This window comes from Cryptotermes secundus, unplaced genomic scaffold (assembly GCF_002891405.2).
Source record: "Cryptotermes secundus unplaced genomic scaffold, Csec_1.0 scaffold1415, whole genome shotgun sequence".
Taxonomy (NCBI): Eukaryota; Metazoa; Arthropoda; class Insecta; order Blattodea; family Kalotermitidae; genus Cryptotermes; species Cryptotermes secundus.
In genome coordinates, this window is record NW_019744143.1 from 472,944 (window position 1) to 488,694 (window position 15,751).

General features: G+C 41.5%; 1 protein-coding gene across 3 annotated transcripts in view; it reads left to right on the forward strand.

The window, feature by feature from the left end:
• Positions 1–11,819, forward strand: part of LOC111874595 (CCR4-NOT transcription complex subunit 9) — a 32,467-nt gene extending 20,648 nt beyond the window's left edge. For 2 of the 3 annotated variants that reach the window (XM_023870221.2, XM_023870219.2), the window contains exons 5-6: positions 4,653–4,744; positions 8,096–8,786. In XM_023870221.2, coding sequence (XP_023725989.1) covers positions 4,653–4,744; positions 8,096–8,279 — 276 coding nt within the window. In that variant the 3' untranslated portion in view covers positions 8,280–8,786. Of the gene's footprint in view, positions 1–4,652; positions 4,745–8,095; positions 8,787–11,102 lie in introns of those variants that run through there. The other variant, XM_023870220.2, reaches the window with a different exon arrangement.
• Positions 11,820–15,751: the final 3,932 nt, after the last annotated feature.

Genomic DNA, 15,751 nt, shown 5'->3' on the forward strand with positions numbered 1-15,751 from the left:
CTATCCCAAAAGACCGTGCACATCACTTTCCCTGCCGATGGCTGTGTCTTGAACTTCTTTTTTTCTTGGGGAATCTGGATGTCGCCATTCCATGGACTCTCTTTTGGATTCCAGCTCACAGTGGTGACACCACGTCTCATCTCCGGTGACGATGCTGTCCAGAAACTTGTCACTTTTAGCCTCAAACTGGTGTAGCAGGTCCTGACAGACTTCCATTGGGCGAGTTTTGTGGTCCTGTGTAAGTATCTGTGGGACCCACCTGGAACGAACTTTGCGATAATCCAGCTTCCCCAACATCGTTTCCAATGCATTACAGCCGATATTAAGCCATGCACACAGTTCCATGGCCGTTATCCGCCAATCTGAATGGATGAGCTGATCGAGGTGCTGTTCATTGTGAGGAGTGGCAGCTGAGCAGGGACGACCAGAGCGTGGCTTGTCGTGCACTTCACTTTCGCCACTGTTGAAACGCACTACCCACCGCCTCACTGTGCTGACATCCACTGTATTGTGTCCATACACCTTTAGCAAGTGTCGATGGATGTCACTGGGTGCAATTTGTTTGGCAGTGAGAAATTCAATAACACACCTCTGTTTCATACGCACTTCTATATCAGACGCCATTTTGGTATACTGCTCTGCTGTCACTATCTGTCATATGACAACCAAACTAACAGTACATTGGCGGAAGTTTCAGCCTTTACTACAACACCACCGACATCCAGCTCAGACATTACATATTAACACAAAAAAATAGGAGGTATTATATACAGAAAGCCCTTCGTATGTTGCTTTTACAACAAACATCCTGTGTTGTGTTATTTTTACCAATATTTTTGCTCAAAGTGAGGTATAATGATAGGAGGGGGTGGTAGATCACTGGCAGTTTTGCACTAAAAAGTTTATCACATCCAGTTTGAAGTTGGACATTCCTGTCCTATATAATGCATCATCTAAAGATTTCAACTTTCATGGAGTTTAACTCCACCCCCCCCCCCAAATACAAAGAAAGAAAGAAAGAAAGAAAGAAAGAAAGAAAACTGCAATAGTGAATCCTCCAAATGATCCAGACACATTTTGCAGAACTTTGAAGAAGTATATTTAAAACATGTTGCTTGATAGTGAAGGTGGTGATTTGTTGTAGTGGGTGCACACGCTTGCTACAAGACTGGCCTGAAAACGTTAAGTTTAAATTGACATTCTGTGAGATTGAAGATAGTAAATATTGATTTGACTTCAACTAAATGGAGGAGACATGATTCACAGATTTTGTATCTGACTGAAGAGATCTGCATATCAAAGATACACTAAGTACTGTTCCAATTTCTTCTTGTGAATGTGATGGAGAACTTTCACAAATGAATCCAAAGGTCAGGCCAGCTGAGCTTTGTTGATGATGAAAACAGTTTCAATGCTATTGTTTATTAAAATTATTGGTCTTCCCCTCCCATGCTTCAACTCCACAAGATACATGGACTCATTGCTACTCCAAAGAATGTCATTCAGCCACAGGCAGTATAAGCAAGGAATAAATTTTGGTCATTGCATGGGATGAGAACATAATGAATGTTTGGAACTCTCCATAAAACTCAGTTTAGTGTGTTTTCATGTTTTAATTCTTTAAAATAATCATAATAAACGGTATATACAAATTTCATATTTAGTTGTTTTTTGTATCTGATGTTTATCACCAAGGTAACTGAAAATGGTTTGAGGGGGTGAGCTGGAAGAAAGCTGGGAGAGAGACTTTTCAAATTTACTTTAAAAAATGAATACTTACACCTTTCTTTTTACAAAAAAAAAACACTGCTTATGTGTTTCTTACTTACTTACTTATGGAACTGAGCCCTTCTTGAAGAGCCGCCAAATCTGCAGTTACTCAAGAATTTCTCAGCATTTTATAAAACCCAAAGGTTCATTACCGTGTTCACAAGAGCCCTCCACTGGTCCCTATCCTGAGCCAGATCAATCCAATCCATACCATACCATCCTAGCTTATGTGTACACGAACAAACTAAATTATATAGTAACACTTACTTTCATATCAAACATGGTACAGTAGTTAAAAGAGAAAGTAAAAACAAATCAGACATCTTGTGTGAAATTCCATAACACAGACCTTACCACAGTTGTAAAAATAGCCCACAGTAATAGCCCCCTTGTCCCCATTGGCTCTGGTGAACACCCACCAAACTTCAGTTTAAACAAGCAAGTTACATTGCCAACACCAGCAGTAGCTGTAAGACCTTGCTGTATCACATGGAGTGATGTTGGTCTTTCCCCTCTAGAATATGCCAGGCCATCTTACTGGAAGAGAAGGATATAGTCTCATGGTGATAGGATAGGAGGTGACATTAGAAATGTGACAGAGAAAGGCATATCAAGAGGACAGCTAACTGGACTGAAAAGGAAACAGCGAGGACAAGACAGCTTGGCTCACCATAAAATGTCTCCAGTTATGGATCCTAGATTCTATATAATGTAAAGGTAATTGAAAGGGTTAAATCTTTTGTGATGATGTGGGAAGGTTTGCAGGTCTTTGTTCCTAGCTGGTTAGAGGTAAGGTAATATCCAGACAATATGTCACCTCAACCAGTCACAGTTCAGACTTATATTAAAATTAACTTCTATGCCTATTGTAGGGCCCCGATGATTGGTCTCTGAGTACATTGTGGTTTTGTGGTGATGACATTTGAGGTCTTGGAAGTTTTAAAATGCGCCATTTTTGTAATAGGTGGACCCTCGCTAGGCATTCAGTGAGACATATTCTTCTGTATTTAGCAGTTATTAACTTAGAAAACTGTATTGAAGTTAGTGATTGTGGGCAGTGCAGCAGAGAGTAAGAAATTAACCAGTCAGGTCTGATAAGTCGAGTTATTCATTGAATCAGAGAGGAAAAGTACCAAGCATTTAACTGTGAAGCACCTATTCGTGTAGCCAGTTGTTCGGAAAATTAGAGACAAACAAACTGCAATTTACAATACTGCGTGTGTATTGCCTGTATGACTTTCTTTGTATGCCTTATACAGTACAATCTATAACAGTTTTCTCATTTTGGTTATGGTACTGTACAGGGTGAGACTGTTGTAACTATCCTAAACACTGCATCTGACATTTCATATTCCATAGCACATTCATGATGCACAGGGTGAGCCTGGTGTTGCTGTATCCTGAACATTGTACCAGACTCTGGGTTATTATGCTGCGTAGTCTGGTAAATGGTTACTATGTTTAAGAAGCATGTTCAGCCTTCATCTTCAGGGTATAATTGAGCCAAGTTAGGAGAGGGGCAGGAGTTGGAGGAAACCAGGCCATGGAGGAGAGAAGTGGGGAAGAGGAGACCAAATGCGTGATGTGACTGTTGTGACTTAGTTGCTACTTCATGTTCCACATACAGTGTCCATTTCATGAAAATTATGTTTTCCATGATAATTATGTGTGACTAAAATCTAGCAACAGACATTTTCATCTCTGTGACCACCAATGAATTGCATGGATTTCTGGACACCTCTATACAGAAGACGAAATGGCACCTTGCATTATAGAGTGTACAGGCAATGTACCGGCTTCTGTTTAAATAGTATATCACCCCATGTTGGGTGAACAAGTTGGCTGTGATGTACACTTTAGAGAACAGAGCCAAGTCTGTCTGTAACCAGGTTATTCTCTGTGCTCATTTGAAATTCCTTGCAAAACTCCCAGGCAGTGTGGCTGCAGCAACAGGCAGATGATCATGCCATACCGAAACTTTCGTTCCTTTTATTGGTTCTGCCTTCAACTACGTGGACAGGCTGCTATCTAGGCACCATATAGGACTGTTGGCTTCCCACGGAGAGGAGGATCTGGTTTCCTTTGGCCCATGAAAGATGACATAGCCCTAAACACAGCAGACAGGTACAGCAAGGTCATTTGCATGAGACAGGCAGGGCATCCCACTGAGACTGCAGGAAAGGAACACCACTGACACATCTGTAAACCAGGGTTATCTCATCATGCTGCATGATACCAGTTTCCTGGGGAGAACATCCAGCCATGTGGTTCAGGAAATCAGGAAAGAGACAGATTGAGCTCCAACCCAACCATGTGAACAGAGAAGATGGTTTGTCCTTGAGTAAGTCATGAAGTCTCCCATTCACACCACTCCTTTCTCTAGGATGATGGTTCCTCTGCGTGAGGTTCTGATAAGGGCCCTTTTGTAGCTGCTGTTTTCAGGGTGAATGGTATCTATTGGTCTTCTCAGGACCTTGTGTGCTCTCTCCAAGCCCTGGCTCTGATTGGCCTGTCCTGTCCACTTTGGCCCACTTACCCACCACCCATCACCCTGTGTTACCTGCCCCTGTCCCCACTTGGCCAGAAGACAGCCTTACCCTGGAGGTGGATACAGTGTGTTCCTCCAGAGTGTTTCTAATCACTTACCAGACTGCATGGTGCCATATTTGCAGACAGTCTAAATCTACGTTGCAATGAAAATCCCAGCGCAGCTGACTGTACACATTCCATTTAGCATCGTGGTACCTGGACAGTGTTGTGGGTGTGGTGTGAACTTTGAGTCACTTGTTCTGTCTCAATGCCACAGTGGTAGGTACAGAAATGAGAGCTTTTTTGTGACTGTTTACTGAACAGTGCATCTAATTCTGCTTGTTTGTTTGCAGGGCAAGATGGTTCTGTCCCTGGCCAAAGACCCATCAGCTCGACTTCTGAAGCATGTTGTTAGGTGTTACCTTAGGCTTTCAGACAATCCAAGGTAGGTACCTTGTTGCACCTGATCTGGCACAGAATGGTATCCACTGTGACGTCACATCTCAGCAGTAGTGTTTATAGGGTTTCATTTCAGATGGTGTTTCAAACTTCCTGCCCTTCGGTGCTAGTAAGAGGGAGACTCAGTAAATGGCTAACAAATTGAAGTAAAACAGCTGTAATAGGTTTTCTGTGTGTATGACTAGGTAGCAGCACATTCCGGTTTCATGACAGTCTAGGTACCAGATGTGCACGTGCATGCTGGTTCCAGTGGTCAAAATGGCGACCGTGCTTGAGGGGTATGCTACTGAAGAGCAGAGTTCTTTTGGGCATTTTCTGTGGGCAAGAGAGCTCAATGCAAAGGATATTCATAACAAAATGTGTCCTGTTTACGGTGGGAAATGTTTGTCGCATGAAGCAGTTCACAACTGGTTCGAGAAATTCTCTCAGGGACGTTTGAAAGTTACAGATTATGCCTGACCAGGTAACCCTGGTTCTTTGGTTGTGAGACATGCTGAGTTAATTAATTTTACTCCTAAATATTGTATAGTATTGCTCTGGGGGCCAGTCACAGTAGCCGCACAGTCTAAGGCATGAATTGTCTTTTGCTCACTCGGACTCTAGGATAATGGGTTCTGATCCCACTTAAGGCTGGATGTTTGGTGTGTGTATGCATTTATTCTGTGTTTGTGTTGTCCTTTGTTTAGATAGAGGCCTTGCGACAAGCTCACTAGTCATTCAAGGAGTCCTGCTGTTTGTGAAAAAATGATTATGGCACTGAATAAGAGGCCAGGGCCCTGAATGGGCTTGAAGAGCAATTGAAAAAGAATTGTTATGGGGGTGACATCCCTGCACCCTTAAAGTGTTCAGAACTTTGCTGGGTCCATTTCTTGTCACTGAGGCTCTTTGAGAGCCTTGACTTAGCTAGAGCCAAAACTGTTCAAATTGAGTCCCTCTTGATAGCCATCAACTTCGCCCATGTGGAGCCAGAGGTCACAAATCAATGCCCAACCAAGTTTGGCACTGTTGTAATGTACTCTTTTTTTTGGGGGGCTGCTGACATTGGGATGTCCCAGACACCTGCCCTCTTACTTACTTACTCACTCAAGGAGCTGAGCCCTTCTGGAGGAGGCGCCAATTCTGCAGCTACTCAAGAATTTCCCAGCATTTTATGGAACCTGAAGGTTCATCACCATGTTCACAAGAGCCCTCCACTGGTCCCTATCCTGAGCCAGATCAATCCAATCAATACAATCCCGTCCTATCTCTCTAAGATCCATTTTAATATTGTCCACCCACCTGTGCCTTGGTCTTCCCAGTGGTATCTTTCCTTCTGGCTTTCCCACCAATATCCTATACACATTTCTCGTCTCCCCCATTCATGCTACATGCCCTGCCCACCTCATCCTCCTTGACATGATCATTGTAATTATACTTGGAGAAGAGTACAAGTTATGAAGCTCCTCATTGTGCAGTTTTCTCCAACCTCCTGTCACTTCATCTCTCTTTGGTCCAAATATTCTCCTCAACACCCTGTTCCCAAACATCCTCAGTCTATGTTCCTCCCTTAACCAAGTTTCACATCCATACAGAACCACAGGCAAAATTATAGTTTTGTGTATTCTTATGTGTTTTTGGACAGCAGATGCGAAGACAAAATGTTCTGGACTGAATTGTAGGAAGCATTGCCTGAGTTCAGTCTCCTCTTAATTTCCTCCTGAATCAGATTTTGATCTGTTATCGTTCCCAAATATCTGAACTGTGCCACATTTTCAAAACATCCATTTCCTATCTTTATGTCATGATTTTGCCCTGCATTTTGGTGATGAGACAGCAACGTATACTTAGTTTCCTCTGCGTTTACTTCTAGACCAACCTCTTTACTTGCATCAATTAAAGTTTGTGTGTTTTTCTTTATGATATCTACAGTATCACCCAGTAGATTCACATCATCGGCATAGAAGAACAGCTGATATGTCCCGTTTAATTTCAGTCCCACCTGGTTTCCCTGGACTACATAATGGCATTTTTTAAAGTAAAGTTGAAAAGGGGCGGCGATAAAGCATATTGTTTTAGACAATTCTGGATAGGAAATTTATCGGACAAATGTTTACCTACACGGACTTTACTATACATTTTGTTTAAACACATTTTATTCAACCTAACTAGTTTCATGGGTACCCCGAACTCTATCAGAATATTGTACAATACTTCCCTCCTAGCTGAACCATCAGCTTTCTTGAAGCCTATGAATAGCTGATGTACTGTGTCATCGTACTCCCATTTTTTCTCCAATATCTGACGAACGCAAAAGATTGATCTGTAGTTGATCTGTTACGTCGAAACCCACACTGATGATCCCCAATATCCAGCCCCATATATGGACTTATTCTACCATTTACTAACAGACATTAGAAGCTCTGTTGCTATCCCCAGCTGACCCATCACAATTCCTGGATAAGGTCTCAGTTTCTTAGGGAAGAGTCTCCTCTGCTAGCCTGTTCAATTCTTCACAGTCATCATAAGACCTCTTACATTGTTGCCCTTATTGGACCCTCACCAAAGCTGCTGTCCACAACATCAGAAGACCCAGAATGTGAGCTTTTCAAAGCATGGAAACACCCCCCCCCATCTCACTACACATCTGATTCTGTACCAGTCAAGACCCCAGCATCTGAAACCGGGACTTCTCTGTAGCCTGCCTCATCTGCTAGACTGTCCATTTCTCCTTGATGGTCAGATTACTTACATCAACAGAAACCTTCTAGTCACACTTCCAGTGAACTCCTTACTGGAGTCCTTACCTGGAGCCCTGATGGCATAGACCCTCCAGCTGCCCCTGATACATACTTCAGGGATAGGAGAGACCTATCCGTGGCTTCATCCAGCCCCACAACTGAGCCCTGGAGACATTTTTCCATTCCCATAACAGCAGAAGACCAGTAACTAAGTCCTCTAATGCAGGAAGACTTTTCCATAGTGATAGGAGACCACACAGCTGGGCCCCTGCTGCAGGAGGAAGGCTGGCTTAAGGTAGCATGTTGCATTGTATCTCAAGCACAGCTGCTCCCTGAGTGCTATGCAGGCCTCAGTACAATAGCTCACACTTATTGTTCTGAGGACTGCCACAAAGAGGCAGGTTGGGTGACTTTGTCCCCTGTCTCCTAAGCAGCTGGTTACTGACGTAATTCTGAAAATGTATGTGGACTGAATTCTCATGACGTCAGGTTATTTGAAGTGTAATCTTTGTCTAGTTTAATTATGGAAGCTCAGGACCATGAAGATAGTTACTGAGTTTTGTTGATGCAAGTTGTGTAAGGTGTGCAGTACAGCCCTTGCTTCACATGTCTGTTTGCAGAGCACGGGAGGCCTTGAGGCAGTGTCTGCCAGACCAGCTGAGGGATGCCACGTTCGCCAACTGTCTTCAGGATGACAAATCAACGAAGCACTGGTTGTCGCAGTTATTAAAGAATCTCGAGACCGGGCCAGTTACTGTGGGTGACCCTCGAAGTGTTGGGATCTCACCTCTTGCCCCACAGTGAAAAGTATTACTACTTGATGTGATTATGAACAGAATGTAGCGTACCAACTTTTTAGCAATGTAGTGGTTTTGATTACTAAACTGCAGGCCGTTCGCAAATCATTCCTAGATTCAGTGTACACAAGGTGCATATAATGTGATAATGGATACAAGATGTTATTGATAAAGCATATAATAAGTAATATAAGTTTAAACAGAAGTGTTATGGATTGTTATTGATTCATTAAATTTTCTTGGTACTTTTGACTGCTGTAGACAGTAAATAATAAGTTCATCTACAGTGTTGCTATGTTAACATATATCATCATTCTTAGCTTCAGCAGTCTGTGGGCTAGCCATTGCTTCAAATGGTGTAATGCATTATATGTTCTCAGCACACTAATTTGTAAACGTATGCTACAAAGAGAAATGCTAAAATTCTAATTATGTATCAGTTGGCAGTAATATATCTCACAAGAACCTTAATTCTGTAACAGTGAAATAGATTCAACATGTCATTTTAATGAAACACGCATTTTTATTTTGATCTTATTAGGCTTCTGTCTTTCATTAGTGATAATTAATATTGCATTTGTTTCTAACATGCTTTCTTACTGAATGGATTTTTTCTTCAATTTTTCTACTCCTTCCAGCTGCACTATGGCCTTGGGGTCAACTCAGCCTCTAACAGAAATGAGTACCAGGAATATTCTTGGAATATTCTTGGGGTTAAAGGGCGGCCAGCTCTTAAGGTTGACAGCCTTGCCACCATCTTTGAGCCAATTGTCTAGAATATGTGCAAACCTCAGTATCTCAGCCTTATGGGCCTCCATGGCCTGTTACAGGGATACCTTTTTTTTTTTTTTTTGTTACTTACTTAGTGTCCATTGCATCTGCTTGTGTAAATGTTAGAATGCTTAGACCCTCTAAGTAGTTCTGTCACACTGTCAAAACAGTACAGAACTTAACTGGGATTCTTTTCTTTCATAGCAAGCACACACATCATATAGAAGCACTAAAACACAGTTAACTCTATGACAGTGCCAAAACAAGATTAATATGACAGTGTTGCTGTGTCCCTTGCTGCTGTGTGACAGACAAGTTGCTTGAAGCCTGAACTTCTTCACTTACATAGTCCTTATGCATGCTTAATTATACAGACTTCAGTGTCAGCTTCATCATTCTCTCAGCACTGTTAATGTGTTACCATGATTGTTTGAGCAAGTCTTCCAAGCATATGTGGAGCTAAAAGCTACAGTTATTGCATTTTCCCTATAATATGTTGGGTCCTGTTTGACTTGTGACAGGCCACAAAAGCAAATGGTCATTTCTTTGACTGGATAAGAGCTTGTGTTCCCCGTGCTTGTGATATTACTGACTCATTACTGTGCCACAAGTACTGAAGCAGGCCTCTGTTTAGGGGGCAGTGATTGGCGAATGAGTGTGTCACAGGGTGACTGGGCACTACCCAACATGATCCCGTATTCACAGGTAGTAAAGATGGTATTAGTTGTGGCACAGTTTTAGCATAATGCAACTTCTTGCCCTCCCTGTACATACCCAATTTTTGTTTGAAGCTTTTTAAAATGTTGGTGTAATAAATATAACATGGATGGTGATAGATGTCACTTCAATCCGTAATCCTTCAAGTATATCTGTTCCTAATTTAGTCCAAGTTCATTGAGTGAATTGACAGACATTCCATCTCTAAACACAATTTTACACATTGCTTAACATTGGTGTTAGCTGTGCATAATGGATCAAGTAATGTAAATAACAGTTAGGGTTTGAGTAGTGTCAATTATAGTGACACAAAGGAACTTAACCCTTTAAAGCTCAGTGGTTACTGTATGTACCACCTTTAACATACTCTGCAGTCTGCATACAGAGTGTATTTGTATGTTTCATGTGGTTCTCAATAAACCTTTTTTCCCTAAACTTCATTAACAGATGGGATGTTATAACATAGACGTAACATGTTTCCTGTGAGGTAGACTTAATTTTTATGTAGAACTGAAGACAAGGCTTCATGTGATGTTCTGTTTACTTTTGTGGCAGTTATGTAGAGCATATCTTACTGGTAAGTTTTGCAGTGTAAATGTATTGACAGTAGTGATGTTGAAATTGCTGTCACCATATGTACTGGATATGTGGTCGCTGAGTACATATATTGATTACAGTAATTATAAGTAAGGAATCTTCTTCCACTAATAAGACTGTTCCCTAAGGAAAAATATGAATGCCTTAGTACATCCAAGGTCTAGTGCACCATTGCTCTTAGGATAAACTGGCTGAAACTCATCCTTGCTCAGTCCAGTCTGGTACTTCAGTGCTACTGCCATTAGATCATTGAAACCTCTGGTTCATAAGAGCTTCAGCCACCACTGCTGTATTTCACACAGGAGCAGGCCTGTTCATAAAAGCTTCAGCCACCACTGCTGTATTTCGCACAGGAGCAGGCCTGTTCATAAAAGCTTCTAGTGAAAGAGAATTCAGCAGGAGCACCTGGTATGAATTCTGGCTCCATAAATTCATTTAATGATTTGTATGTTTCTTAGGACTAGGAAAAACTGTTCTTTAAATTTATCATTATACACCTGTAAAACTAATTTAGCTAAATTTATTACCCATACACTAATATCAAGTTATACAATAACAATATGTAAACCAATTGCTAAAATAATTACTCAGCAAAATCCATTCTGATAATAATGTTTCAACTTTTCCTAGCTGTCATGTAATCTCATTTCACTTGACTGAATAGTTGATTACTAATTCCAAAATATTACATTTCATGAATTCCATTCACCTCATTGTCTTGTATTGTATTTATTACATGTTCCAGAGCATCCATACAAGGCCGAAGCCAGCGGATACAGAACCTAATACACCACAAGCTTGCTAATTCAGCAAGTAGTCAACAGAACAATGTATATAAATCCACAACAATAAATCGAGCATACGAAACCCCTACACATCACTGCAGCTACATAACCTACCATGACAGTGATCACCAGAAGCTGACCCTGGTTGCCATTGTTAAGGTGGTCATGACTGCTGTAGGTTGGCTACTACCCATGGTTGCATAATTTAAAGTTGGCCTCCTGTGAAGCAGCTTTATAATGTGATGGAATACTCCTCTGCTAGACAGTGACTCATTAAAGCATGTTTCTGTGACAAGCATGCCTTGATGCCTGAAAGCTGGGATAAACTGTTGCTGGACAATGCTTTGGTGAACACATTTTAGAGGTTACACAGTCAGCAGAGGGGCTTTTGTTGCTAGGCAGCAAGTCCCATGGCAGCATATGGAACAGAATAACATGCCCTGTTTGAGATGGTGATCTGTATTAGGGCTGCCTGGAAGTTAGTTTAGTCAGGAGAGTTCAGTCATTCAGCAGTTGTTTGTGAGAAGGAGTTCTTCATTGATGATTCATCACAGTGGAAGGGAAGACACTCACAGTACAATAAGGAATGTAGCAAGTCATAGAGAATCACTGATTATGAATTGTCATTTGTTGATTGTAATTGTAAAGAGGTCTCAGTAAATCCATCAAATTCAAAACCCATTGTTATCCATCATGCAAACTCCGAATATATGTGATACTTTAATTGCCGCTTAGCTGTATGTCATTTTGCATTCAACAGGAAGAGTCCTAACGAGGGCATACAATATAATCATGAAACTAATACAAAAGAAAATTTTCTGACTTTGCCACTTTACAGACTAGAATAAAAATGGCTGCTCTTATGTAATCAATCGAGCAACAATATGAATCATTTTTTCTGCAAAAGTATATGGAATTCAGTAACTTAAAACAATGAAATAAAATGTAAAAGTAATATTTCTGTAGAAACCATAATGAGGTCAAAAAAGGTGGAGCTTTACCTCCACACCCCTCTTTGTCTTCATGGCATAGTGCTTGGTTAATTAAGTAGAGGGACAATTTTACCTTTTGCCCTTTATTAATTATAGTTGCATGCTTCTGTCCCTTCCAGTCAGCCAGTCCTTCAGCAGGGTGCTATTGGATGACCTCAATAAATCTAGAGCACTCTGTTTGTAAGAGTGGTAAATCCCTGGATTATTCTTTACTTATTAATTATTAATAAATTTATGAATCCTGTAGTGTTTGGAACTGTGATCCCAGGAAGTTTGCAGTGAAATGTTATCTGACAGTGCCTAACATACAATTCATACAAAAATGTGTTTGACAGCATGTATATCTACCGTGGCCACTCACAGTGATAGCCAGTATGAGTTGATTTGCTGTTGACATTTTTGATTCACTCACAGTGATAAGAACCATGTAGCATGCAGTTTGACTTACTCATTAGGAGACAAAAATTGATTGCATACTCATGGAATGTGAATCTTATCAGAGCCATTTACTGACTGCAGTTGGCCTGTGTAATTCTAGGCTCATGTCAGAATGATGTGGTAGCCTTCATTTGTAGCTAGGCTGCCACTGGCAAGTGATCAGAAAGTGAACTGACACAAGTGTGTAACTTAGCAAATAGACACATCAGTGCCCAGAATATAGGGCTTACAGCAGGTCCTCATTTGGTGACATAACATCCTGATGAAATATGGATAAGAGTCCTGCCATAAAACTTAAATACAGTAGTTAAGACTTAAGTCACACTATCATTATATACTTTTAGATCTCGCACACAAACGTTCCATGTACACTGAGTCATACTGGTAATGGGAAATGTCATAACACACCTAAAGGAAGAAGGGCTTGTAATATGCATGCAAGCATAGCAACACACTGCACACATGGAAAGCCAGAGGCCTTCATTAAATAGACATCATTACATCGTGTGGTAATGACTGGTGCTGCAGCATTCAAATTAGGTGGTGGTGAAACGAACTATTGCCATCTAAGTGTAGTTCTACCTCTTACCAGCAATTGGCAGGGGTCAGAAAATCCAGTCAATGACAGTTCATCAGCACCAGCTCATTGAGTTATGTTTTTAACTGCTCTCACTTTTTATGCATAGAGCACCAAATGAATATTTTAATTGCTATGCAATAGGTGAATAAAGAACAGTGTTATGTGTTATGTTTCTAGGCAATAGATCAGTAAACACGTTCCCTCAACAATGAATATGCACACAAAAATAGATTTACTATTGGAAATTGTGTTTTGTACTCGGTCCATGCAAGGAAAGAATTGGGGTAACTCGGTAGACATTTGTAAATAGTATAAAATATCTCGGTGTAATCTTTGATAAGGGGGTTACATGGAGATTGCACATAGAAATGATCAAAGCCAAGGCCTTCAGAACATTTATAAGATTGTATTCCCTATTCAGAAGTGAGCGATTAAGCGCAAACATTAAGCTGACCCTCCACAAAACTCTCATTAGATCTGTAATGACTTATGCTAGTCCCATCTGGAAATTCGCGGCACATACCCATATAATGAAATTGCAGCGCCTGCAAAATAAGGTCCTCTGCACCGTTGGCAATTTTCCAAGGCACACACTGGTTCACAACTTACACATGGCTTTCACGCTTCCATACGTACATATATAATTATACATGTATAACAAAATTATGCAGCCAACAAGCAAAAGCCATACAAAATCTTGATAACGAAAATGTTCGCAATAATGGACAAAGCGAAGCTCGACATAAAAAGTATAAGATGCTTAAACTTTGCGGCGGTCAAGCATACGGCCGTTCAAATGACTAGACTGCCGTTGTAGCGGATGCTACTAGAAGTAGGACATAATCTGCTGAACTGGCAGAGGCCCTGTATATATTTTATATACATTTATTAACATGTTTAACGCGTAAAATATAAATATCCTGTACATTATGACAAATGACTTACTACTGCAGATAATGACTAACAAAAGATAGACCCGTCCTCTTGTCAGAGAGGGCACGCCACAAAAACAAGACCGAAACTGTCAAACAGTAATAAATATCTGTTCATAAACTCCAGGTTGGGCTTGATACCAAGACTGACTGACTGTCAGTCGCAATGTGACTTTGACACAGTGGAGAACCCCGTGTGGAGGCGGGGTAGAATACCTCCACCATGACACTGCGAGTCGTAGGAGGCGACGAAAAGGGCAGTCTCAGATCTGAGACAGTAAAATATGGTTGCGAGTTCCAAGGGACTCGGACCCAAGAGAGACTGCGCTTGCTAGGGTCAGCAGCATATAAAAGAGACTCGTCCTCTCAGAGAGGACACACCACAAAAACAAGACCGTAACTATCAAACAGTACTAAATATCAGGCCATTACTGACCGTTAGTCGCAGTGTGACTTTGACTTTGACAGAGTGGAGTCGGGGTCGAATACCTCTACCATAGAGCCCTGTGAGTCATAGGCGATAAAAGAGGAAGTCTCGAATCTGAGACAGTAAAATATGTTCGTGAGTCCCACGGGACTCTGACCTGAGTATGCCTGCGCTGGCGAGATTCAGCAGCAATTATAGAGGACGGGTCTGTCGTTTACAATTGCTGCTGGCCCTCGCAGAGCGCCCCACATCAACAAACCCGCAACTGTCTGACAGTAATAAGAATCTGGTCGTAAGCCCCAGATGGGTGCTTTATTCCAAGACACACTGGCCGACTGACCGTCGGTCGTAATATAAGACTCGACTCGACACTCAGTTGAAAGGGGTTGAAGAGAAGACGAGTTTGGTGTGAAATGGCCTCAAGCCTGGCAGTTGTTAGTTGAGAACTGAGGCTGTGAAGATACATAGAACCTGAAGGCGTGAAGCTGAAGAATCACCACTGGCAGAAGCCGTTACCATGGAACTTATGATGACGAAGCAGGCTGGCAAGTGGCTCAACGGGTTCTGTAGTGATTTTTAAACTGTGGAGATCAGCGACAGCGCTGTAATTACTTGTAGTTCCGAGTGGTATGTATAAATGTCCAATATATCCATTCACAAACCCGCATCCTGTTTTTAGTTACACCCCCACACGTGACAGTATCAAATTTTGTTTTGAACTGGGTGGAACGCCAGTAGAGACTTGTGAAATGTTGCGGACTGTCTGTGGTGATGAAATCTTAATTCGTAGCACTTTATAGCAGGGCACTAAACTACACAGGTTTGTGTGATTATGAACGGCAGATTGCAAGGAAGCGTTCGTCCCCTATGCCGTACCGACTGAATTTCTTTTGGGGTTATTTAACGACACTTTCAGCTGGTGGGGGTGACTGCTGTGCAAGATGAATTGGAAAGGATTTCGAAGGAAGTGGCCGTGGCTTAATCAAGGCAGTATCCCCGCATTTTCCTGGAAGGACTGAAGAAAATCGTGACAAAAACTCAATCAAGATACCCGAGATTCGAGCGCAGAAACTCCCGATTACGAGCATAGAGCTTTATCTCTAGTCAGACTGCTAGATAAGGTGAAAAGGTAAAGTCCCTGTGCTAATCTAATTAAGCACTACGATATGAAGGCGAATGGGGGAGTTGATGTATAGATCCACATTTCCTCGACCTCGGCACTAGTTGGAGGTCAGCTTCA